The sequence below is a fragment of the Dinoponera quadriceps genome, unplaced genomic scaffold (assembly GCF_001313825.1).
Source record: "Dinoponera quadriceps isolate SergipeBrazil2010 unplaced genomic scaffold, ASM131382v1 scaffold475, whole genome shotgun sequence".
In the NCBI taxonomy this organism is placed as follows: Eukaryota; Metazoa; Arthropoda; class Insecta; order Hymenoptera; family Formicidae; genus Dinoponera; species Dinoponera quadriceps.
This window is the reverse complement of record NW_014554738.1, coordinates 768705-794621: the sequence shown is the minus strand read 5'-3', so window position 1 is coordinate 794621 and position 25917 is coordinate 768705. Positions and strand designations below refer to the sequence as shown.

Here is a 25917-nt window from a genome sequence, read left to right as displayed (position 1 = left end):
AGCGAATTCCGGCTGTGAGAACCAAATCTGCTTCTTCGATTTAAACTTTAAAGGGATGCGAAAGTCGATGGCAAACTAGCGATTGTGAGAAATCCTGATAAACTAGCATGATTGGTAAAATAAGACGACACGAAAGATGAGACAAAATAAGATAACATGATTAGTGAAAGATTAAATAAGACATAGTTCTGTACAGCCAATACGACGTAAACTTTGCAGAAGGAAGTCGGTACTTTGTCGGCTAAGTTTTCAAGTATGGCATCCCCAACATGAATTTAAGTCTTTATCCGAAGGGAGTTTAAATTCAGGTTAAGATTTAATCGACGTTGGTGCTGCGAGCGATAACGTGAGGACGGATTTTTAGCGACCTACACGTACACCCTGCGCGTCGGCCTGGACCGTATCGGTCACGAGTCCGTGGCGTACGAAACCGCTCTGAACGACTCCACATCGACGATGTACAAACGCTTAGCGGTTTCGACGAAAGACGCTCTGGACAGGACTCTGATGCAGAGCGACCTGCGGGACGTGTACAGAGGGCTGAAGATCGCCGGATTCATCCCGGATCCTACGAAAGTCGAGTTCCATGTGCAGTTAAGCGATAACGCCAATGAGACCAGACTCAAAGAGATCCTGAGAAAATATCTGGTCGGAAGCAATTACAGCTTAGGCGGTACGGAGGTGTACGCTTCGAAGAATCTCGACATGGTGAGTTGACGGATGAATCAGCTGCAGCAGCTCTGAAAATTTCTTGGAGTGAAGTCGAACTCGAAAAGTCCAATAACTACCGAGTCACTCGAATTCGTCACAGGAACGCATACATATTCACCTTCTTATCCAATAAAACGTTTCTTTCTATGGAATCAGAATCCACTATAAGTTTGAATGAAACATCCACCCTTGCAATTTCGGGTGACAATAATTTCACCGACTGATTCGAACGAAAATACCATTTTTTCGCTTACTTTTAACGAGATTTCACCCCGAGAAATTTGGAGAATGCGGCACAAAAAAGAACGATTCTATCGCACCGATATCGAAAATCAGACGCTGATATCTAAAATTTGGAATTTTATCTAGATCGAAGCGGTCGACTTCGACGAATGCGCTTCCAAGGAAGGTGGGCCGCATCACGACTGCTCGCCTCACGCGGCATGCTTCAACTTACGAGGATCATACCAGTGCTCCTGCATGGAAGGCTGGGCCGATCTGTCGGAAAATTCGGCGTATCCCGGAAGAGTGTGCTCGCAGGCACCGTTAGGATGCGCCGGTTGTAACAACAAAGGTCACTGCGTCACCAACTCCTTCGGCCAAGAGGTGTGCGAATGCTTCCCCTGGCACAGCGGCCAACGTTGCCAAGTTAATCTCAAAGGTGAGATCAGAAGCGAATCCCCGAAACAAACGCGGGATATAGCTGTTGTACAGGGTGTCCCATTTTAATCTTTCACACCTTTTATCTTCGCAGAGTAAAGTCGAATCGAAAATATGTTCAGACAAAAGTTGTCGAGTTTGGAGGAGGACGTAAGTTGGTGACCTTAACCTCCGCTTATTACCCGCCTAAATTCGGTTAAATTTGTCACTCGACTTTGATGGTGACATTCATTATACAGCGCGAAGCAAGCCGCAGCTCGCACATTTAATCGGCGTCGTGGAAAAGATACTTTTACAGCCGTCGGAGTCGAATGTCCGAACGCCGTCAGTTGTCTAATGAACAGAACCAATTCTCGAAAAATAAATTCTCTCATTGGAGCATCGGTTACGTTCCGACACCCGATTCCGACATATTATAGAACAGGCTCCCAATGCTTCGACACATTTTTCGATACATTTGAAATTTAGATAACGCATTTTCCAGAGAAGAATCACTGGTTTAACGATCTCTCTTTCATTTTGAAGAAATCTTAACGTCTATCCAGCTGGTCTCAATCTCTACTTACAAAAATGAATAATAAAGATCTATTTAATTATATAATATTTTATATATACCTGTACATATCTGTATCTGCCGGGTTGATAATGAAAGAATGAAAGAATGAAAGATGAGACATCTTTGGTACTAAATGTCAAGCGAGAGTTGGAGGAGGGTTTCCGAAAATCCAAAGTCAAATCTTTCGACAGTTCTGCTGATAGCTCTGGTGACGACCGGAGCGATCCTGTTGGGTCTCTTGGCGGTTTGCGTGGGGATGGCGTGCTTCCGGCAGCCGGGACGCGACCGGAAGACCGGCGACCGGCGAGCGATGATTCCCGGGGCCGGCGGTGACACCAGCAGCGAAGGTAGCGTCACCGACTTGGCGATACCGCATCACGTGCCGCACGTTCTACCGCCGCCGCCGCAGATGATAGCACCGTTGCCGCCGACGAATAAGCGGCCGATTCGCAAGATCAGTGGGAAACTTCGCCATCCGCCGAGGAAAGCCACGATGGTACCAGCTGCTGGTAAGTTCCGTCACTTCTTTACTCCACCTGAAGCGGTCCTTCTTATTTTCGCGACACAGCGATACACCGTGATATCAATAAACAGCGATGAAAACCGCGGATCCGTTGAATTTCCGTTGAATAAATCTGAAATGCGTGTCCACAGCGATACCGGTTAACGACGATCAGCGCGATCGCTCGTTGACGGTGATGATACCACGAGCGAAATACCGATCGGCACCGCAGTCGCCGCAGAATTACAAAGCCTGCATGAGCACTTTCGCCGCCGAGGAGCACAAGCTCATCAATTACCTCGACAATGGCGTGCACTCCTCGGCGAACAGGAAACAGAGTGTATCCAGCGCGAAGGACTGCAAGGAGGCCGAACTGCAAGGTGCGCGAAACCCGGTGACGCCCACGGGCGCCCTCGTGAGCGCCGGTTTTCAGGTACGATTCTCCCGTCGAGGTAGTAACGACCGATAAGAACCGAGCAACGGGACCGGTGTGATCCAGGGAAATCTCATTATCGGCAGGTGTCGGCGACGGTGACCCGCACAGTCGACGCGGAGTCCACTCTGGCGCGATCCTGCGGCGAGACCACCGTGGAGACGGCGACGAAGGTGCTGAGAAGCGGGGATCTTCAGGTCGACTTCGACTCGACTCTGGCCCGATCGTGCGGCGAAACGACCATTCAAGCACCGACGAAGCTGCTGAGACTGGACCTGGGAGAAGCCGGCTCCACTTTGGCGAGATCCTGCGGCGAGACGACGATTCAACCGCCGACGAAAGTCGCCGCTGCGCGCAGGAACAGCGTCAAGGACACCAGGGACAGCGCCAGTGAAGGCCACACTATGGCAGAGCGGGATTTAGGCAGCACACTGAGACTCCCGGCACAGCATCCGCCGTTGTACAGTCCGGACAGGGTAAGAGGATTTCATTCCTAGACTTTCTCGACGAGCAGAACTCGATCATCGAGTCACTCGGACTCGAGACTGACTTTTCACTTACTCGTACAGAGTGAATTCTCTACTCTGAATCGCCCAGCGAGTGTTTTCCCTCAAGTTTCCCTGAAGAGTCTGATGTCTTTCACCGTCGCGGGGACAAGTTCGCTCAGATCAATTGAAATATTCACTCGTGCCTAGTCAGAATCGATTCGAAGCTTGAGTAACAAAAATTCACGCTTTGGAATGTGAACTTGAAGCTACCTATCTTCCGTTGTTATCGGCCTGGCTATGTCTTTGGACGTGAGCTACGCTGCGTGTCGGAGAAGAAAAGCCCGAAAACGTTTCCCTTTCATTAGAATCGCCAAATGAGGGAGCTTAACTTCTTAAGCAAATCTGCCGATCTCGACGATCTTTTCAGCAACGGGTATCCGACATTTTCCGCAGCCTATCGTTATTCTATCAATCAACACGCGATTCATTATTAACCGCGAGTAGTCCAAAATGGGCGAGGCTTTTTTTCTTTTTAAACGCTGCTTTCGATCGAGTTGCAAGACGCGAAGGATTGCGGGATCTCGTCGAGAAATATTACTGACCGATGTTTGTTACAGACCAGCGATCGGGAATCCAACTTCGATTCGCTCTAGACGCTCAAAACGAGAACGAGTCACGACGTATGAGAAGATTGATCGCGGACGAAGCCGCTGGACGGTATCCTCCGTGGACTTACAAATTACCACCCAAATATCGATCCGAAATTTGCGATTATAACGTGAAAAGGGAAAAAAGCGAAAAAAAGAACGAAAGACTGACACTCCCGTCGTCTGCACTTATTTATTATTAGAACGCGATCGCGCCGTGCTTTATCATTTTCCACCTCCTCGGCGCCGTAACGAAACACCGACTTGTATGGTTACTTATGAGCAATAATTTCACATCGTTCGGTGCCGGGAATCGTCGAGAGATTATCGACGCTCCTCTTTTCATTCGTGGAATCTCCCCGAGGATTCGTGATTCGCACGATCACAGACGATCAATCGTATCTTGCGCATAACTTCGTCCCGAAGCGAAGGATGAGCGCGCGTGACTCAATTCCGTGCCAAAATACAACCAATGAAATAGGGAAGGCTCCTCGGAGGAAGAAGCTCTTCCTCGTCTTCCTGTACGATACTTCGATACGTCGCAGCCTCGCCATGCGCGTGCACGCATGGCGCAACAGTGTCATAAAATGTTGGGGATGGCGTCATGTTGTTGCGCACGAGCAGCACGACGAGGAAGCTCGATGCTCCCGCATCGGCCGTAAGAAGAGAATATATTTTATTATTGTTGTTATTGTTTGTTTATTTAGTCTATTTGTCGACGAGTCACGTCATGTTGCCCGGCTTCGTGTTGCGAGGCTCCGTTCTTCACGGAGCGGTCGAACTTGCTGTCGAGAACGACAAGGAGTGTCGTTCCGAGTGCATTCGTTTTGAATAACCCCACCTCATGTTCCACACCTTCGACCTTTTTACCAGAAAGTGTTGTCTAATTACGTATCTCGTGTTCGGAAAAATTGAAAGGAAATATTAACAGCGGCGAAAATCCGCCGACGCAACGTCCGACTTAGAAATCGATGGTTCGGGAAAACGAGAGGATAAAGAAACCGCGTATTTCGACATCCGACACTTCTTCGAGGGAAAATACGTTCTCCTTTTAGACCATTCGAGAGAACTGGGACGAAGCCGGAGCAACGTTGCTGTCTGTCAGACTCCAAGGAAGAGCAAACGAGACGCGTTTAAGCGAGCGGGACGCGCGCGATGTATGTATTTTACGGTTAGCTCAGTTAGGTAGCGTAAACGGCAGCGCAACGAAGGGCAGGTGTATACATGCGTCATGATTCCTCCATGAGTCTACGTTCAACCAAAAGATTGTCCCGCCCGCGCGGGGTAAATTAAGTTCTGCCGCGATTTAAGAGACGACGAAGGCAACGATGCTCGTATCTCTAAAGTTATATTATACTAACTCTGTCCTCCTTTACTACATCCAAATGAACCTTTCCCTTCCCATTATACCTTATATAAATATATGTAAATAAATAAATAAATATATGTGTATATATATATATATATTTATTTATTTATATATATATAGAAATATTATCCCGTTGTAAATATCCTCCCTCTGTCTCTCTTTATATCTCTTTCCCTCCTTCGGAATCTTTTTCCATGTAATACTATTGTAATTTTGTATGTTTAGCGCATGTGTATACTTATACGTACTTTTAATAAAAGTCAATAATGTAACGGCATGTCTTAAAAAACGTACCTGTTCGTCATACTCAAGAAATGATTTAACATAAGTACTCCAAATCGATTCAATTAACCCACGTTTTATATGCATCCCCCGAATTTCTTCAAGTTTTTATCTTGTCGATGTAACGAAGATCTTGTAATGTAAATCGAAGGCATCATCTCGAAAACAGGGAACTCGGAAAGTAAGTCGATTCGAGAAGGTTGACACATCCCCGGGGGGAGGGGGGGAGGAGGATCGGAGAAACGGTAGGAAGGACCGACGCGCTGATGTCATCGATTATATACAGTGCGAGTGACATGTCATAAGTAGAACCACCACTTACTACTACGATAGGCATTCATCGATATAAGTTACTAAAACGTCTCCATTAAGACTTTATGTAAGAATCTCCTGCAGATAATATACATATATACATGTGTATATATATACATATATATATATATATATATATGTACACATACATAAACACACACACACACACACATACTAATTATTTATTCTTATAATAAATCTTTAACGCTGTAAACACAAGTTTTCATGTCTTCTCCATCTTGCATCCTCCGACTCGCTCATTGACAACGTCACATATCCCTCCTTCCCTGCAGCGACACGCCGTAAAATCGCGAACGACGATTTGATTAATTCCCGAATCGGCCAGCCGATTGTTTCGCAAATTCGATTATGCTCAACATTTATGGAAGCAATTCGGCCGCGGTCCTCTTTACGGCTCGCCGTCGTCGCCGAGGACGAGGCGGCTCTCGAGGCGGGGAGAAAAAGCGGCGACGTGCGCCGGGCCGCGTTTCGCGATTCGTCGCGGGTCGCGACTAAAACACGAGTCTAATCCACAAAACAAACCAATTCTCCGGAGTTCCATTCGACGGGCTGCTCCATCGGGCCCCGCGATCTCCCCTGGACGCGATGAAAGGCCCGATTCGTCGAAGACGGGCACTACACGGCGAACCGGGACGGCGACTACCACAAATGACTTTATTTATACCGTCGGCCCTTATTAGGGCTCTTCTCTCCGCCAGCCGTGGCAGACAATCGCAAAGTCGCCGGAAAGAGAATTCAGCTCGCCATTGATCCCCCTCCGACGAATTAAACTTTATACACGGGAAAAACTTCTGAATTTCCCGTTGTTCGGAGAAAGGACGAAAATTCTCGATTGTAGAAACGGGAAGATTCCTATATAAAAGGATTAAATAATCGTCTTCTAAGTCAATATTAGATAAAAAAAGTCCTTTCGGTCATCGATTTCGATCCCGTCCTCAAATGCATATATACGAATTGCGCGAGTTTATTAAAAAAAAAAAGAAATGTCCAAGATATATCGTTTCACTCAATGTCCCTGCCAGTCGTTGGTCTGCATTCGTAGAAATCGAACAGGAAGCTGCACTCACTATTCAATTACCCGCATGCATGAAAGGGCTGACTTTTAAGAGGACTACGGTCACGACACCTACCGCAAATGACTTTATTTATGCCGCGGGACCTTATTAGAGTGCTTCCATGCGTGACAACCGCGACAGCAATTTAACTCGCGTTCGCCGTTTCCTCAGTTCCGGCCGATTTTTACGTTTTTACAAGCTGAGGCGCGGAGTCCCCCAAATCCCCCGCGTCTTCTTAGACGCTACGAAAAAATAGTAGCTATACCGAGAAAAATGAAGAAGGGGAACTTTGAAACCACAATGTTTTTGAGACGAGGAATATTAAACAAGAACTTAACTATGTCAGTTACGGTTTGTGTCGGAGAGGAATATCGTGCTCTTCGCCAACGCGAATGACAATTGGACGCGCTTGCAAATGAAATGTGGGCCCTTTGAGTGTGGCACGGCGAGTAAATAATGGCCGAAATCATTCTTGATCACGAGCGACAACCTGAAATGACTTAATTTGTAGCGCGAACTCTTAGTGCTCGTCGGTTCTCACAAAGTCCGTCAAGCGTGAAGCCTTTGTGACACGCTGTCGCGAAGTAATTGCTCGCGTCTTTGTTTGAAAATTGTGCAATCAGTACTGAGGCCGACCGGTGGGGTCTTTGTCGCCTCGACGGCGAAACACGATAAGGGAGACACGGGACGGAACAATTCGTGTTCCGCGAATTCGGCCGGCGAACAAATGTCTGGTTACACAATATCTGATGATTTTTTCGGATTAACGACTCAGAAAAGAAAAAACAAAGACCAGTTCGCATTTGCGTCGTGATCGACCCACAGATATCTATATAACAACTAGACTGCTAACTCGACTGATAAAACATGGTTCCAGAATATATGTAGAGGAGAAGCACCAAACCTGACATAGGTGCGGTAAATCGACATACCTTTTCCTTTTAAAATTCTCACGCGTGTGTAATCTATGTAGTATGTCAAGTCTGATTGGTTGAATGTAGGAGAGTCTCTAGTAGGAGAGAGGCGCCAACGGGGTCACATGATGAACTATTCTGTGATTAGCTGGCGTAATTTCTACTTCTATTCCCGCTTATATGGATACAATGATGCGTTTGTGTCGGAAGGTGTTAGAGAGTGTTAGACAGTCGGTAGCTGCTGGTGATTAGCTAGCATGACAAAGTACATGGTTCACGTGATCCTGTTGGCACCTCTCTCCTAGAGGCTCTCTAGGTGAATGTTATGTAAATATACGTCTACGGACTATGGGCGCATGTGTCTGTAGGCACGCACAGGCATCGGCACTTACATGTGTTCAACAAATCAGATGTATTTATCTCTCACTCCACGCATGTCGTAATATAAAATCCATGTTTTTATGCACGGAAATAAAGAAGTTAGCGGACTGGTTGTGGTATAAATGTCTGTGAAGTCAACTATTGCACAAATAAGTCGGCAAGCTGGGGAAACAATGGCGAGAACTGGTCCGGGCAGGAGCAGGTTTTCGAATCAGTATGAGAAAACAGTATTTACGTGAAGTGTGACGAAAAGAAATAGTCGAATGGTCTCGGTGTCGGTCCGAGGACAAGTGGTAGAATGCCATTAGAATGAGTACTCCTCTTTAGAATATACACTCACACATACACACACACACACACACAACGTTAGTTCCGCAAGAAATTGGAACTTTCGTACTCTCCCCTCGCAGAAGCCACGTCTTTTATGCCATTTCGCAGCGGCACTTTGGATGACCAAAGGCAGGTGACGTACGCTCGGTGTGCGACGCAGAAGGGACGTAGTACAGAACGCTGGTGGAAGGTGTACACAGTGGGGATAAGGTTTTCGTGGCGTGTGCACAGCAGCCACTACTACCATTCGGATTGCCCCCCCTCCCCTGCCATCTCTTCGAAGTGGTCTACCCCGTCTCTCTTTACCCCGCTTGTTTTTGCCGTCCGCGTTTGGATAAAGGGAGTCCCACTATCGGTACGGAAGGGACTTCGGGGTGACGCCCCCGTTCTCTTGAATTTGGTGGGGGCAGAGAGACATCCTGTCTCCCTCGCACCCATCCCTGCCCGCCTGCCGTGTCCGTCGTACCTACACAGGCTCGTTCCCTCTCTTTCCACTCCTTTTCACCTTTCTATCTGGCACCGGCTGCTGGCGGCGCGGAAGGGATCCAGAGCGAGGGGAAAGCCGGCCGTGAAATTAAAACATGATGAGGGGTCTAGATTGAGATACGAGGGAGAGAGAGACGGTGGAGGAGTAAAAAAGAAGGAATGACGGAGAAGCAGGAGGCAGCGGCGAAGACGGAGACAGCATCAACACCAGGGACGCATCTGCGAACGTAAATGAGAGTCGATTCTCTGGAGAACGTCTGTCACGTTACTTACTTTCGCGTGCCTCGAGGATTGATTCTTCACTCGCTCGAATCATCGCCTTCTCGTTTGCTTTGAGGAAAACAGCCATTGATTGGTCCGTTTGATTGGTCCGTTTCGCACAACGGAACAAAAGAATTCGCTTCCTGCAGACGACTGCTCGGCGAGGAAAAGTGATATCCTCCCAGCCAACACGTTTAATCACGGCTATATAATTTCAAATGTAATAATAATTCAAATGTAGTGATAACATCGATGTTATAATTTCGTACTCAACGTAATTGCAATATAGCACATGTAGCAATATGGAAATATATACGTGATAGTTACGTTAACAGAATGTATGTTGGTGTAATATGTCGATTTCAAGTCTATCAGCATCCGTTTTGTTCCGGGAAATTTTTCTATTTCAGACTGAACTGAAGCGCCGTCCTTGGGTAACGTAAAATAGTTAGTTAAAGTTAACGTTAATGTTAACATTTTAAGTAACTATTTTAAGTTAAAAGTTGTAATTTATTGAAAATCAACTAAGTCAAAAGTTATTAACTTCATGCTTTCTTCATTATATAATTTTTTTCTTACGAAGTCACATTTGAGTTAAACGGTAACTGTTAATCGTCATTTTAGCTGTTCGATAAAAATTCTCACTGGATAATGACCGTTGTTTTCCTGCAAAACTCAATATTTGGGCGGGTGTACATCAACGTGGCATTATCGATCCATTTTTGATCGATGGGAATTTAACCGCCGAGAGATACCTAAATTTCTTACAAAATCAAGTTGTGTTGTACAAATACTCTCAAGCTGAGAGCGCGCGAACATTCGACCGTGTTAAAACTCGACTGGGACAATCGAGAGCGATTGATTGAGTGGAACTACCGCCTACGGTAGTCTTTTCGTTTTCCTACACTAATCTTTTCTACCACCGAGTTTTCCATCCCGGTGCCCAAACAACGGAAGGTTTCGTCGCATCGACAGATTTGTCTTCCATCCCTATTTCAAAACGCACGAGAAAAATTATGCAATACCAATGACAACGTTGAAAGCCAATATCTCGTTTGACAGTGTGAGCCGACAATCGACAGGCCAAGAGGAGGCATTGTCCCTCGGAAACATCACAACCGTGAATAGAGGAATGTCCGAGAATCGAGGACGGTGAAGAATCGGAGCGCTTAATTCCGCAGCACGTTTTCGTGCTCCTGTTCTTCGGCCTCTTCTCCGCTCTTCGCTGCCCGGCGTTGGTGACAGCGTCGTCGTGTCGACCGCCGCGCGCGAGCGGTGTCCTTTTTACGCATCGCATGCCACGGAATAAATTGTCCAGAAATTTCTAAGGTCGGCCCGCTTTGTGGGATTAGCCCGGCCGCGGCGGGCTACCAGTTACAAATCACCAGGTACCAGATACCAGTTTACCACCTATCACGCGGCCGTGCGTCGCACGATTTCACTATATGATACGTACGCGCCTGGAATTATTACGATCCCGACAGTGCCGGTCAGACCGCGCATCGACGCGCGCGATGAATCTCTCTCCCCCCCTCCCCTCAGCTCCCTCAACGTAGCGGTCACACAACTGCACCATTGTACTCGTGATGATCGTATTGTTTGTAAACCGGGCGCGATTACCCATCAGCTATTAACTAACAATCGCCCCGGCCTGCCGGCTCTCGCGCTGCGCTCGCGTGCCCGTCGAAATGCCCGCGGATTCCGCCGTAGAATCCCAATAATGTCGATAAGAGTCGTGCTGGGGACGAATAGAAAGACTAATAAAATTCATTTTCACGTACTGATTACAGATCTTTCGAATTATTTGGCTATTCTATTCGTGAGAAAACGCCTAACTAAAAGGCACAAAGAGAGAGAATAACGAGTATACGTAAACCGAGTTTTTACAAGTTTGCTGTCGTATGTTTCAATCGGTATCAGAAATTGTGTAAGGTAAAAAAGTACTAACGCCTGGACATGTACCTAACCGTGGGCATTCTTGTTGTTTTGATCTTTAAACTTGAATGTTTAATCTCGAGACATAAAATATTTGTACATATTCCATATATATGTATTCTATGTCGAAAGTTTGAGCGTAAAAATAGCAGCAATATGTATGTAAGGTTATTATCATTGATGCTATAGTAACATTTACTAGAAAAATAGTTCTCTTGACTAATAATTCTTTTAGTATATATTTATGATGTATATATATTATATATTATATATTTATGATGTATATATTTATGATGTTACAATTACAAATACCAAATACTTTTCTCTCATTGTTGAAGGGACGAGGAACGAAGTCCGGTGCAAAAGCGGCGCGACTAAAAAGAACGCTTCCACCAAAACCTTTAATCGAATTACTTCTCACGCGGTATTTCGACGTCGCTGGTGAATATCGCACGGACGGCTCTCAGGGTGGCGAAGAAACCGCGAATCGCGTGTCCTCCACCGCGGAACAAGCACCATGCCTAACGGACATAAACGGCCCGAACCGAGCCAATAGAGAATCGACGTGGTGCTTCGCGTTCGAATTCCCTCTATGAAATCCTTTTCACGCATTTGGTTTCGCGTACGATCCGCACTGACCCGTGATGAGGTAGGTAGGTAGGTAGCGGGAGGGGTGTGGAAGGTGAGTTTCTCTCCCACATAGACTTCTTCTTAAGGGTCCTTGCTCCCCGATAACACGAGGAGGTTTCGGCCCATAGATCACCGCAGGGGTAACCTCTATCCTCTTTTCAGGAAGCGGCACAATACTGGCACCGATGCGCGCCATTATAGGCAGGACCGATCCGGTCGCGGCCCTGCCTGCCCCGACAATAGATGCGAAGTCGACCATTGTGCGGGTGATTTGGAACCTTGGGATAGACCGGTGCGCGCGGCTCCGAAGGGGCCTCTCGCTTCTTTCTGCCGAGTTACCGAGATGTCTTCATTAGGCCCACTTGGCCGCTCCGGGATGCAGAGGAGAGAGAACCGCGGCTCGTTACCACCACCCGACGAGGAGAAGAGGAGAGAGACGAGCGGTACGAGGAGGGTGGAGAGAGCCGGCACGGTGTGAATTGTTCGACGGGGAAAGAATGGACGAGAGCGCGCGCGCGATGCAAGTCGCGCGTTCTCAATATTTTTCAAGTTTTAACGAGCGCTCGCTCACGATCGGCTGGTAAAATCGCGCGCGAGCAGGTACTCCCTGCTTTTTGCGAGATTTGCGGGAAGCGCCTCGAGAAGGTTGCGGTCGTGGCCAAAGTCGACGTTAAACCACCAAAAGCGGCAAAAACGACGATTTGATAAACATTGCGGGATCCGATAAACGATCGGGATGATTGGATCGCTTGAAGCGAGCGACTCCCCTTTGGATTCTTGGCTTTTCTTCAGAAAAGCCTTCCATTTTATTTTCTAATGGTCTTATCTTTTTTTAACGTCGATAACACGTCCGAATCATTATTATTATTATGTATTAAATTAACAGGAAAACGAAGTATTCCGTTTGAAGAAATAATACGTGATTGCGCATGCAAGAATCGTGGGATCGCGCATAAACATAAATGGTAAAAAGAAATAGAATGAAAAGATAACGATTTTTATGATACGAAATTTATTACGCATGTGACCAGTGTAATATATGTAAATCGCACGCTTTTATTCGCGTATTTGTTTGCGCCGGCTCTTCTCCTTTTCCCCATTAAACATACCCGAGTCCTCGAGTCTCCTATTCTTTGTCCCTCGAAATTTATTTATTTTGCGAGGACAGATTCGTCGCAGCTACCGACTGTAACCGCAGTTGATTTACGACATCGGCGATAACCTCTCGTATCGAATCCATTTATCACGGGGTTTTTCTCGAATTTTCCGTGGCGCAACGCGTGCAGTTTTCCGTGGAAAATATCCGTAGACCGCGAATGTTCACGGTGGAGGGCCGGGCGGTGAATGACATTAGTCGGAACATTAGCCGGACAGATCCCGTCATTTGCCAGGATTTACCTGCCTCTCGACCTTTTTCCGTCTGGCGTTTAGCCCTTCTTTCGCCGGCCTTCACACCAGACGTCGCAAGTCAGAGCGGCTCGAACCGGCAGCTCCGCTCGACAAAGCCGACAGATGCATCTTAGCACGCAATTCATCGCTTCCGACGTAGATTCGATCGGTAATCTGCGACTCGCCGTCGAGATTTTTACGCAGAATGCGCTGTGTCGGAATTTTGACGTCGCATTGAAGGACTCGGCGGTGCCGAATTCTCTCGGTCGGATCAGACGAATTAATTTATTACATCACCTACTAAAAGGCGAAACGGAATTATGCTCAAGATATATCCCGTCTTGGTTATTTCCCGTTTAAGCATCTACGTTAAGCATAGACGAAGCGTAAAACTGGGCGTGTAACGCGTATCGTAAGGTTTCTCACGTCGTAATGCCCGAATAGTCGCGGAACAACCTTTTGAGGAGCGCGATAAATTTCGCCGCTTCTACCGCAGGCATGTTGGAGAAACTTTGTCCCACACCTAATTAAATTCGTGGCGAGATACGGTGGTGAACGATCGGCTCTAGCCGATCGACCGCAGTCTTTTGGCGGCACGGACGGTTTCCGAGAATGCCGGCGGGGTCCTTCGGGGTCTTCTCCGCCGCCGATCGAAATGCAGGAAATGCCCGGGAGAGCCCCGGCGGCGCAAGTCGCATAACACAACGGCCGCCGGACGCAACACGACAAATCTATCGCGTGGCCGCGAGCGTCATAAATTTCGGCGAGATAAAAATCGAGGTAAGAAGGCGAGCGCGCGTGGGATTGAAATTACATGCGCACACACACAAGTGGCCGGAAACAAATTTATGGCTCATAATCGTTAAAGTCGGCAGTAAAATGTTCTCGCCAATAAAAGGGAAAATTAAAACAAGAAGGCTTGTTTCTCCTCGGGAGGAATTTATTGTGACTCAACTTCGTAAAACGGTTCCTCTTAATTAACGACACGAGAAATCGACATAGGTCATTCTGAGGTAGCCGCGAGAAAGAGAGAGAGAGAGGAGGAAACAGCGAGAGATGTGGTGAGAGGGGCATAATAAGGTTACATATTTGAGAATACGGATCCGTTACGCGGCGACAAGTGTCTTTTGTCGAAGGTACGGTCGACGAAATCGATAACGACCGATAAAAACCGATTTTCCACGGTAATCCGACGAGAATCCCCCCTTCCCCCGAGTCCCTCGGACTTGTTGCGTGACTTTTCCGGCATACCTATATCGTTAGTTCTCGCTTCTTCCTCCTTTCTTTCTCTCGTTCTGTAAAACGTGTCGCAGGCGGGCGAACAGCCACGTGTGTCGCCCGAGGTATGCACGGCCGATCAGCCGGGAAATTTCGGGCCTGCGGAGGCGGGATCCGTTCCTTTCTACCCTCATTTTCACGCCCGGCTCCGTGCCCCGAAACCATCTCTCTTTCTCTCTCAACTGCCTTGAATTTCCTAACGGCGATAATTCCACCGTAACGTCGTTGCCTCGTCGTCGACTGCGCAACCGGGTCCATTCGTTACAGCAGAGACCCATCACGTGTCCCTGGACCATGTGCCTCACGCCGCTTCGTGTATAAGCGAACGGTGACGTAATTAGCGCCAGTTCGATTCTTTTGTGTTATTCACGGGGCGTCGAGAACGAGATGATTGCCGGCTCCAGGCCGCCAAGGCCCGGCCGAGGCGTTGCCAGCCTGTTCGAAAATGAAAAATCGTGCTTCTTCCCTCACCTCTCTCTCTCTCTCTCTTTCTCTCTTTCCCACCGCACGTTTTCTTTGAAACATCAGAAAAAACTGACAGATGCACCGACCTCGCTCCGACCCCCTATAACGCAAACTGCTTCGTTAGAGATTAGATTTTGAGATCTCGCGCACACCTATACAATCGCTTCTGCGGTTCATCGGGAAGTTGGGAGCGACGGAGATTGCGTAACGCGCTGACTCGAGGGGCGAGACGGGCGGGCTGGCACCGTGCGAGACGTATTAATTGAATTTCATCGATTCGCCTATATGCCGGGCGTGAGTGTGTAGAGACGAGTGGAGACACGCGCGCGTACGCTCCGTAGACGCCGCGGATAATGAGATGAGTCGTCTATAAAGCGCGACGGCAAGTAGCGTGAAAATCCTTTCGCTACTGCAACGTACAACAGACAATAATTACGATATCGAGATTGCGGGACGAGGAAGAACGCGGCGGGACGGGGAGAGGAAGCGTGGAGAAGTCGGCGAAATGAGGGGGATGAGAGAGAGGGAGGATCGCCAATAGGGAATGAACCGCGCGCGGACCCCCAACGTCATAATTCATCTTCATCGGTGAGAGCCGCGCGGGGTTGCCCAACTTTCCGGTGGATTAGCGGTCCGCCTCGCGCACGTAATGATCGTGTCGACGACGGTGGAGGAACGAAGCTGGCAGCTGGTAGCGGCGGGAAGGCGAGAAGCAAAGAAGAATCAATTTTGCTTTTTCTCTCTCCGCTGATCGTCGTCGTCATCGTCGTCGTCGTTCGTCGTCATCGGCATGACCCTCGCGCGAAGGAACGGCGGATAGAGCAAACAAGGAACAAAGAGCCCCTCGGGGTGACTTGCGAAAGTTCCTCACCGCGGCTTCTTACGCTCCTGAGAGCGTCGTGGGGCCCGTTCGACGCTCATAAAGCCCACTAGGGACCTCACTGTGGAAAAACAATGAGGCGGTCCGATCGGGCTCTCGGACTCGCTCCGCGGCCTTTCTGATTCGCCATGAAGCCAACAAGAAATCGACTACGATAGCTGCTCTCGCTTCTACCGCTTCGATGTGCCAACCGATGTGCTTCTCCTTCTTCGTGTTCCTCGTCTCGTCGAGCAACGAGAGAGAAGGAGATAAAGAAAGAGAGAGAGAGAGAACGAATGAGAAACCTCGCGTTTCGCCTCGGAGCTTCTGCTGCGCGAGAGAGTAATCACCGCGCGATAACCAAAAAAGGTCCTTCAATGCTCCTCGGTTTCTAGGAAAATAGGCAAGGCCGTTTGTGTGGACTCGCCGCGAAGCCGATGACGATACAACGCGCTCTTCTTCGCCGTCTTCTTCTTCTCTTTCTCTTCCTTCCCTTCCTCGCGAACTTATCGTACTTCGAAGACCACGAGAGGGCTATTTGAAACTTCGCAGGTCCCCAGCAGAATGTGAATTTCGCCAAACTCCGCCGAGACTTTCCCCCTCTTTTTTGCCTCTTCCCTTATCCTGGCTCCTTCACTAATTCGTAGACCACCTTATCTCGGGATCTCGCTTGGGAGCAAGCTACTAACTCTCGACACCTCGGTGGTAAGTTCTCGCTTTCGACCGTTCCCTGTCCGGACGCCCTTCGCCGACGAGAATTCTCCCTGTCTCTCTTGCACCTTCTCTCTCTCTCTCTCTCTCTTGCAAAGGCGAACAGGACGCGGATGAGAGGAACCGAGAGAGAGAGAGAGAGAAAGAGAGCTTCTCGCGCGGACATATCTCAACTTCCACCGTGCAGATCGGCCGAGCCGATAGTCAACGTAACCGAGACACCCAGCGTCCTCCTCGGCGAGCTTCGGGAGGGCCGAAAGTGTCCTGAAAAGCGTCAGATACCGTCGTAAATCGTAATTCATCGGCTTTTTGTGTGAAACCGCGCGCACAAACGGCACGTGAAAATGAAGCGGGTCGACGCCCCCCGTCGACTTTTCGGCGCGGGGCTCTCCTCTTCCCTCGTCGGCGCGCGGCCTCCTCTCTTCTCTCGCTCTCAACGCTCCGCCGCGGCGTCTCTATCCATTCGGAAAAAAGGGGAAAAAACGCACGGACTTGGAACAAGAGTCAGGAACGCGGCCCGAGCGAACGAGGGAGGGACGGGGAACCTGGTAAATGGGGCTGTAAATCTGGCGGGCAGACCCATTATAAGTTTATTACCGACTTTCCTCGACGCGCGACACTTCTTCGGATACGAGCCAAGAGTCCGACGACTCAAAACCTGTTACATACACGCGCAGTACCAGCTACGAAAGCGATGAGAGAGGCTGAGACAGAAGAAGCGCGCGAGAGAGAGAGAGAGAGAGAGAGTGAGGGTGGAAGGGACGGAGAAACGGGAGGTGGAAGATGAGACGTTATACACCGGGGACCATTAGTTATCTCAGTTTACTGGGAAAAATGTTATGACCTTCGGTCTGTTTGGCTCCGTGGAACCTGATTTCGCCTCCCGAAATCGACGCGAGATGCAACAAGACGATATTAATCCCCGGGCGTTAATAACTGAACGTAACGTTCATTTAGCAGCGTTCGAAGGAACCGCGCATTGCGCCCAGAAGAGCGCTCGTGAGCGCGCAAGAGCGATGAAAAATCGCGGTCAACTGGCGGAGCAGAGCGCGCCAGGGCATTACGGTCGCGCGAGATTACCTCGGCAGACCCCCTTCCCCTCCTTCTCCCCCCCCCCCCNCCCCCTTCCCCCCCTTCCCCCCCCCCCCCCTCCCGGCTTGATTTTGTAAATCACGCTGCGGTAATTATTCGGCGCTAACTCAAAGCGAATTCACCGCTCGCTCGCGCGCGGCTACTTCGATTCACGGCGTGTTGAGTTTTTCGAGCCATGCCGGATATTCGGGCCCGCTGACGGCCCCACCGAGCGTTTCCCCGTGACGGAGGTGGAGCGAGGGGCCCCGAGGGTTTAATAACACCGTGGGTCCCGGGCATAACCGACCGAGACCGACCGGACCCTCCCCCCAACCCCTTTTGGCATATATATAGCAATTAGGCCGTGGAACGTCTCTATCCCGAGCCGCGGCGGCCTTCCCAGCCATGATTAGAGGACATACGTACACAGTGGGGGCCTGGTCGAGGGGCCCTATGCCGTCCACCACAAGATTAAAGTCTCCTCCACACCGTTTCTCCTCTGCTTACTCATCCTATCTCTCTCTCTCTCTCGCTCGCTCGCTCGCTCGCTTTCTTTCTATCTCGACCGCAGGGAACGCAATCTGCGGCGGCGGAACACATCAGCCCGAATTTGGACGCGCGACAACTCCGTAATACCTGATATTTTATGCGACACTGATGATTAAGCAAAGACAAGAGAGTCATGCTAGCGAGAAGTGGATAATCCGCGTAATTCGCGCATCCTCTCTCTCTCTCTCTCTCTCTCTTTTTCTCGCAAGTCTGGCAGCGAGTCTTGTCACTTTGCGGAAGAACGAGGGAGGTCCAAAGAGAAGGAGAAGATTAGAAGCGACCGGTGAGTGCTAATGATAAATAAAGATACGTCTATATATCAGACGGTATTAATAATTTCATCGGTGAATATAATTCATGGTAATTTAAGAACCACGCGAGGGAACCACGTCGAAATTAGCTGTGTCGCGGGCGCCGCCTTGGGAGTGAGTTAACATAAGAAAAAGACATCATCAGGCGAAGGTGAAATAAGGACGAGATTAGGCTTGCGGTTAGACGGCCCGGAGGAAGACGTAAATAGGACCTCAGCGATGCCCCAAGACAGAGGCCGGTAACAACCTACACAAAGATATCGATACAAGCGACCGTAGAAAGGATACATAAATAAAAGACAGGTGGATTTTTCAGTCCTCCCGATGAAGATAATCCGTATCGACCGGGACGAATCCGGTGGTTTCTCGCGTATGGACATGACGTGTTTCGCCCTCGACCGGAGTCGAGGAGTCATCCGCGGTCTTTACTTATCTTTGCTGGGCGGTTGATCGGTACTTCTCAACAAACATCGGAAAACAGTTAATGGGCACCTTGCCGAATGCTACTTCCTTGTCAGACATTTATTCGTAGGCATTTCTTCGTCGCACGAGATGTTTCATCAATCATTTACGTTGTTAGATATGCGCATATCTGTATGACTCCAGTTTGCCAAATTTCATTGATTATGTTCCCAATGATATAGCATACTAAATATCTTTCGCCTGATTAAACTGACGAGTCTGCTATATTAAATAATAAAAAACATAAAAATCATGAAAATAGTAGGAAAAATAGCAGGTACCTCTATGTGCGAGCCGAAGTAAGATTCAATATCAATTCTAAATCTTTTTTCTACCTTATTAAACATCAATAAACCTACTTGACTCGACTAAAGACAACTAACTGCGAATAAAAGCTTCCGTATTACATCAATATAAAACTTACGTAAATTAAAAAAAGCAGCAAAGAGAAATAAAATACCTTTCTTTTCATTCTGAAAAATAACACACGAATGCTATAACTATTTAATGCACTCGACCTGATTTCTAAATTGATATTTAACATGTTTTGTACGGACACGAGCGGAAGTCTGATTCAAACCGAGAAACGTTGGAGACGTAAACGGGAGAGCAACACACGGAGAAACGACACGAATAATAAACAGTAGAATATAACGAACGAAGAAGTGTGTTAATCAACGAGATATCAATGACGAAGAATAGATATAATTAGATGACGAAATGTCCGAAGGCCAAATGCCTGTTGAAAGGACCGGCCGCTCCGCGTGGCAAATGATTCGTACATAATAATTATCTGAATTACTATGGAATTAAAATGTAAAAAAAAGGAACAAATTCAAAGCGTGTCGATTGCGAGGAACATCAGCGGCCGATCGATCCGCGCGGGTAACGCGCTCGACTCGCCTTCGCTGAATCTCCACGTAGGAGAGCACGCGTGAGAGTTTTATCAAAGATGTCGGCAGGCTTGTCGAGAGGAGTAAGCGCGCAAGGCTCTCGGGCCCCGTCTTCGGGAGGTCTTCGCGTGGGGCGAGGCCACCATGTTTCTTCGAAGCTTCTCGGCTCTCTCGGCCTCTTCGTTTCTCAAACGACAGTGCCCTCGCTTCGTCCTCGTTTTGGGCCCGGCGTGCGAGCATCGGCCACCTTGGGGCGCCCCCGGGTAGCGAACGGACCAACCTGCCTGTCTGCCTCGCGCCACCTCTGCTCCGATCCTCCCGGGCCTCCGTCTCTCCCCTCGTTCTTCGTCCTTCTCTTTTTCTCCTTCCCTACCCGCCTTGTGTCGTACCCATCGAGGAATATTCGCGGGTAGTCTGTCGATAGTCGGATTAAGCGGCGCTCGCCTCCTGCCCCCCTTCCTCCCTCGCGTTTACACATTGGCGGAATCCCTTCGAGTGACGTCACGTCAGGTCTTAATTGGCGGATGCTTAATTACGAGGAGAGTTACCCTTCGAAAATCGTCTCCCGATGAAAATCTCCGAATTCCACTCGAGATCCTCGGTTCTCGTAGCGCGCGAGCGCGTACCGACACTATCTGGCATAGCTAAGTTATTTCGTCCGATAACCGGCTGTTTCTGGTCCAGTGGTCGAAACGACACCGTGGAAAAAGAGAGAGAGAGTGCCCCCCCCGTTTTTTTCCCACGCCCAAGTGTCGGGGCCGGGCCCTGTAATAATAAAGAGGCGCCGCCACGTTGCGAGCGCGCGCGCGCGCGCACGTACACCGACGACGGCTCGTTTTCGTGGGGACCTTTCTCGGGGGGCCCCACCGCCGCGTCGTGCCGCGCGTTCTCTGCCTTCATCGTATATATCGAGTTGCCCGACTCACGAAATCCCAGGAAATGAGGAACAAATTATCTCGTCAGTCGGACGCACACACCGGTTTTAAGCGACGAGAGGATCGCTCGTTGGCGCTCGGGGCGCTGGAGGGAACGGGAAGGGCCCCGGGTACTCCCCTCCCCTCCCACCCTGCAAGTCGGGCCGGCCGTCCTTCTTCCACCCGGCTATCTCGCCGGTGCATTCCCTATGAGACCTCACTGTCCTCCTCTATCCATAACCGTCCCTCGTTCCCGATAACTAACTGACCCAACGCCTAGCGCCCCGCGTGTCGGCACAGGCGGCTCCTTTCTTACCTGATCAGCGCGTACGGACGCACACGCACGCACGCAGCGGAGCGCGCGCGCACACACGTTCGTAAGGCCCGGCCACGCCGTCACGCCAACGACGTGCAGAAGAGGATGATGAGGTAGGAGGGGGTGGAGGGTGAGTGCCGGTTAATGAGCTAGAACCACAGGGGGCTCGGAAACGGGCCCGCGAGACTACGGGCTCCATCGGCTTTCTGAGAAGTCGCAGCCTCCGGCCGCTCGTGTTACGTTTCCCGCGTAAAACCCACCACCTTCTTACGACTCTCTCGTTCGACCCGCCGTGTTTTCGCCGGGGAACGTATATCGCACCCCTCGGCGAGTCGCAGGACGGCGACGTCTTTCGCTCGACGTCGCGATTTTGCCCGAGATTCCTCCGATCGTTCGCAAGCCCCGCCTGAATTTCGTGAATCGAGCGAATCTCGCTCTGAAAATCGAAAGATGTAGTGAATGCGTGTCCGGGGATGAAAAAACGATACGAAGTTGACGCGTGTTGAACGAGATCGCGGGGAAAGCCGAGCGCTGCCGTCGAATTTCGCTTGGTATTTAGAACGTTTTTACGAGAGGAGAGAGTGTCGAAAGATCAATATAGCGATCCTGGGGAATAATCCTCGCGGAGCTACGATGTTCTCGGTTCGGGGTGAGTGAGACAAGACGACAGGTCGAGCGAGAGGAACGAGGGTGGAAGCGTCGACGTGAGAGGGAGCGAGAAGGAATGGGAGAAAAGGTGCAGCGGGAGTGGGGACACCTAACCAACAGGTATCCGGTGAGGCCCCCCATAAGCAGTCCCATCATTGGCTCGGCCCATTCTCCCACCACCAACCGGGTCTCTAAAGGGTTCCAGTCTTCCCTTTCTGCAGTCAGCATCCAACGTCCTACCGCTAGAACGCCTTCCAAGCAAATCGAGATGCGGATAATGAGGCAGAAATGCCACCGAGCGTCACTTCTTTCTCTCGCTGTCTCATTTCCCTGGTATTTTTCCAAATGTTCGGGACGCCAAAACTGCGACGACCCTTCTGACGTCTGATACGTGCGATACAAAAGAAGCACGTGATCTCTCACGAATATTTTCGACGTGTTTCGTCAAACGCAACCGAAGACAATTCGACACGGACACGTGGAAACGAGCGAGCCGGCGCAAGTCACCTTGTTACGAGATCTGTAAACATTGAACTTGAACGTCGATCGAACGCCGACCCGAAACACAGGTCGATAACGACCACAACATCGGCAATGCTGGCACGAGACAANGGGGGGGGGGGGGAAATCAAGTGCGAAAAACTCCGAGCGAGAAGCTGAACAAGGGTGGAAGGAAACTCGAGGCGGACAGAGCGCGGAAAGGGGGGATCCACCTCTTACACCGGCGATCGTAACGAGCACGGCGTCGTTGCTGCCTCGCTGTACTCACATAGCGCATGTAACACGCGTCCCTTTTTGTTTACACTGGGCTAACACGACTACCATGAAGCGCGGTAACCACTTTTTGCCACGTTCTCTCAGGAGCAGTCCTGTAAGACGGATCGATTGGACGTAGCACAGCGCCCCGCATATCGGCACTCTGTCGATTTTAACGATCGCACGGCCCATTCACTCAGCCCGGTCCGGTACAAAGCGATCTCTCCCGGCTTGACAATTCTATTTCTTGTCCGATCCCCTTCTCTTCCACCCCGCCGTATCTAAATAGCCGGATCGACCACGGCGATTCAAAAAGTATCGACAAAACGTATTGATTGGACACACCAAAGGAGGAGACAGGAAGTCACGCCTGTCGCGCGATATCCCAAACTATATATGTTCGTGGCTTTAACGCCTTTTAACGGCATCCTCGATTTCGTACCGCTTGTACCTTTTGCGAACAATGAGTCAAGCCCGACGGTTTCCGAACGACAAACACACTCAGCCGCCACTCCGCGAGGATGAGTCCCTTTTCGGCGGAACGTCCGGGATATCGTCGAGTCGCAGACCGCGCACTCCGCTAACGACGCGTCGCACCGTGGCGTGGAAAAGCGCCGGGCCGTTACATCGATATGCACGTTACATTCCTGTTTCTAGCACGAGCCATCATCGAACGCGTAAGGACGAGCAAGCCCGAGTCGATACCTAAAAGTCCGTAGTACGTCGTAGTTTCGTGCCGGCTGATTGGCCGGTCGTTTGACGATAATTAGGTCCCGCAGAACGAAATCTCGCCTGTTTCGCTGCCGGGGAAGAAGTGGCGGCCGGGTCCGCAAAATCAACAAAATAATGAGTAGTCACGGGTGTTTGTCGGCGGACGTAACGCGGTTCGCGGCTGATGAGGAGGGTCCTCGCTCGGCAGAGAATTACATGGACGTGTCGGTGGGCTGGGAGGGAAGGAGGGAGGATGAGTGAGTGAGCAGGGTGTGAGGGACAAACGACTAGCAGGTTGAAGAGGACAACCGCAATGAGTCGACGGCTAGTTAATGACTCTATGCACTTCATCCCTCTTCCAGCTCGGTGATTATCAAGGCGTATTCGTCGTCGCAAAATCCGACGAGCAAGTATCCCTAGCGATAACGAGGCTCGCATTTCTGCAATTAAAAAATGTAATTGTAATTATTATTTCGCGTCCTGCGTCTTTTCTTCCTCGACACGGCGAACCTGACTTCGTTCTGACTTCAGTTGCAAACATCAAACGATGTAGTTTCCTGGGGGTTTCTTGCAACGGAATCTTATTGAAAACAAGTGAAAGGTGGCAGCATTTTCGCTCGGAAAAGTGGAAATACCGCTGTTCGAGATCGTAAGAATGAATGTTTCATTTAAAGTTACATAAGAAAAAAATTAGTATCAATTCGAGACTCATATTCTCATATATGAGCATAAATATGAGCATAAATATATAATTTTATGTGGGAGTAAAACTTTTGTTCTTACATAAAGAAATTCTACGTAAAAGAAAATTGTATATAAAAGAAATTCCATCAAAAGTATTGTATTCTTTGTTATTCAAAAATAATTCCTATAAATTGAGAGGAAAAATATTCAATAGAATGAACGAATATCTTCAAACTAAAAATTGTATCAGTTTGAAGATATCGTTCATTTTATCCAATATTTTTAACATAAGTATGTTTTTAATGGAATTATATATAGACTCTTTCTTCATGTAAAAGCAAGATTTATTTTCATATAAAATTATATATTCTTGCATATATATGAGTGAATATCAGTCTTAACTAGAATAAATCAGATTCATTCTTCGGTTTCGAGTGAGATTATTCAATCAACGATTCAGAATATAGAGAATTTATATAGAGATTCGTTCGGGAAATTCATTTTATACGACAGGGAAAAATCACTCGAATCTGAGCGACTCAGCTGTGACTCACTTGTCATTTCAAGAAATTTAAAGAGCACGATATAAATCCAACCGTTTTAAGCATGGATTCATAAATATTCGCACCGCATCAGAGAAAGGCCGATAAATCTGAGGGTGATGAAGAAGAAAACGCACTTCCACTCCGGTCTGTAAAAATGCCTGCGTTGCTGTTTATAAACGCACTCTGAGAGAGACGTCGATAAGGCGGTCGGGATAGTGAGATGTAGAAACGGCTTCTCGAAATGGACGCTCGTTAATAGTGGGAGAGAAATAGATCGCCAGGAGAGCCCACGAAGCGCGGGTCGCACCCTCGCGCAAGATCGCCGGTTGTTTCACATGTGCCGCGTGGTGGTGCAACACGAAACTCACCGGAGAGAGAGAGAGAGAGGGAGAATCAGGGGGGGGAGGGGGGCGTGGAAAAGCGAAAACACGAGGAAAAGCACAGTGTACTGACAGTGGGCGGATGAGACACGTCGTGCCTTTGGTCGCTGTCGAGCGACCAGATTTTCCTCAGCCTGCGACCTCGAGAAATCGGCGGCTCTTCTAAAGTAAGCCGAGGCAGCAGAAGAAAAAACACCAGACACATGGCGAAAATTCGTGATGCCGTCACCGGAAGCTGAAATTCCGGAAAGTTACTGCGGACACGTGTGTGTCGTTCGCAGATCGCCGGTGCCTCAGCTCCCGTGCCATGTTTTTCGTCAGATGTCTAGTAGACAGATGGAAGGTTGCAATATTTCTTTTCGATGAGTCTCGCAATGCATCTCGTATCTGACAGGAAAATATATTTCTCGAGAATGACTGAGAAACGAATTCTCCCGTTGGACATGCGTTGCGAAACTCATCGTTAAAGAAAGGGTTGCAACCGTTAATCCGCCGACTGTCCCGTTAAAGATGTTGAAAGTAGTCGGTTCGTAAATTAATTTTCTCAGGAATTTTTCGAATTTTATCAGCATATTAATCAAAACGTTATCTACGCGCATGCAAAATTAGAAAAAAGATTGACCATACCGAAGCTGAGATAATTGAAATCAAGTTAGTTCTGTTTACATATATCACGTACGAAAACGACTCCCGATATCACGTTTTTAATTTTAGCGATCAAATTAGCGTTCTCTCAACCTGATTTTAACCTGGAAATAATCACCTTATCTTTTTTACGTAAACCTGGAGTTTTGTACCCCAATGATTTTTAACAAACTTATATTGTGAATAAGACGAGTCACAAACAGTTTTTGTTGCACAGATCTCTAAAATGAAAGGTAGGTATGGGTTCCCGATTAGTAAGAAAAAATCTATTGTAAATTTCGTTTTCTAACCGCTGGAGTCTGAAATGATCCCAGACGACTATTCCCGAGTTAATGAAAAACGAGAAGACGAACAAAA

The 25917-nt window shown here is 48.8% G+C and overlaps 2 protein-coding genes across 2 annotated transcripts in view; both read left to right on the top strand.

The window, feature by feature from the left end:
• Positions 1 to 5411, top strand: part of LOC106741165 (mucin-12) — an 84925-nt gene extending 79514 nt beyond the window's left edge. The window contains 6 exon segments of the mRNA XM_014612877.1: positions 365 to 708; positions 1081 to 1372; positions 2119 to 2436; positions 2582 to 2862; positions 2949 to 3338; positions 3968 to 5411. Of these exon segments, the coding sequence (XP_014468363.1) occupies positions 365 to 708; positions 1081 to 1372; positions 2119 to 2436; positions 2582 to 2862; positions 2949 to 3338; positions 3968 to 4003 (1661 nt within the window). The 3' untranslated portion in view covers positions 4004 to 5411.
• Positions 5412 to 9306: 3895 nt separating this feature from the next.
• LOC106741164 (transcriptional activator cubitus interruptus) overlaps positions 9307 to 25917 on the top strand; it is a 119394-nt gene continuing 102783 nt past the window's right edge. Inside the window, exon 1 of the mRNA XM_014612876.1 lies at positions 9307 to 9374. Coding sequence (XP_014468362.1) covers positions 9307 to 9374 — 68 coding nt within the window. The remainder of the gene's footprint in view (positions 9375 to 25917) is intronic.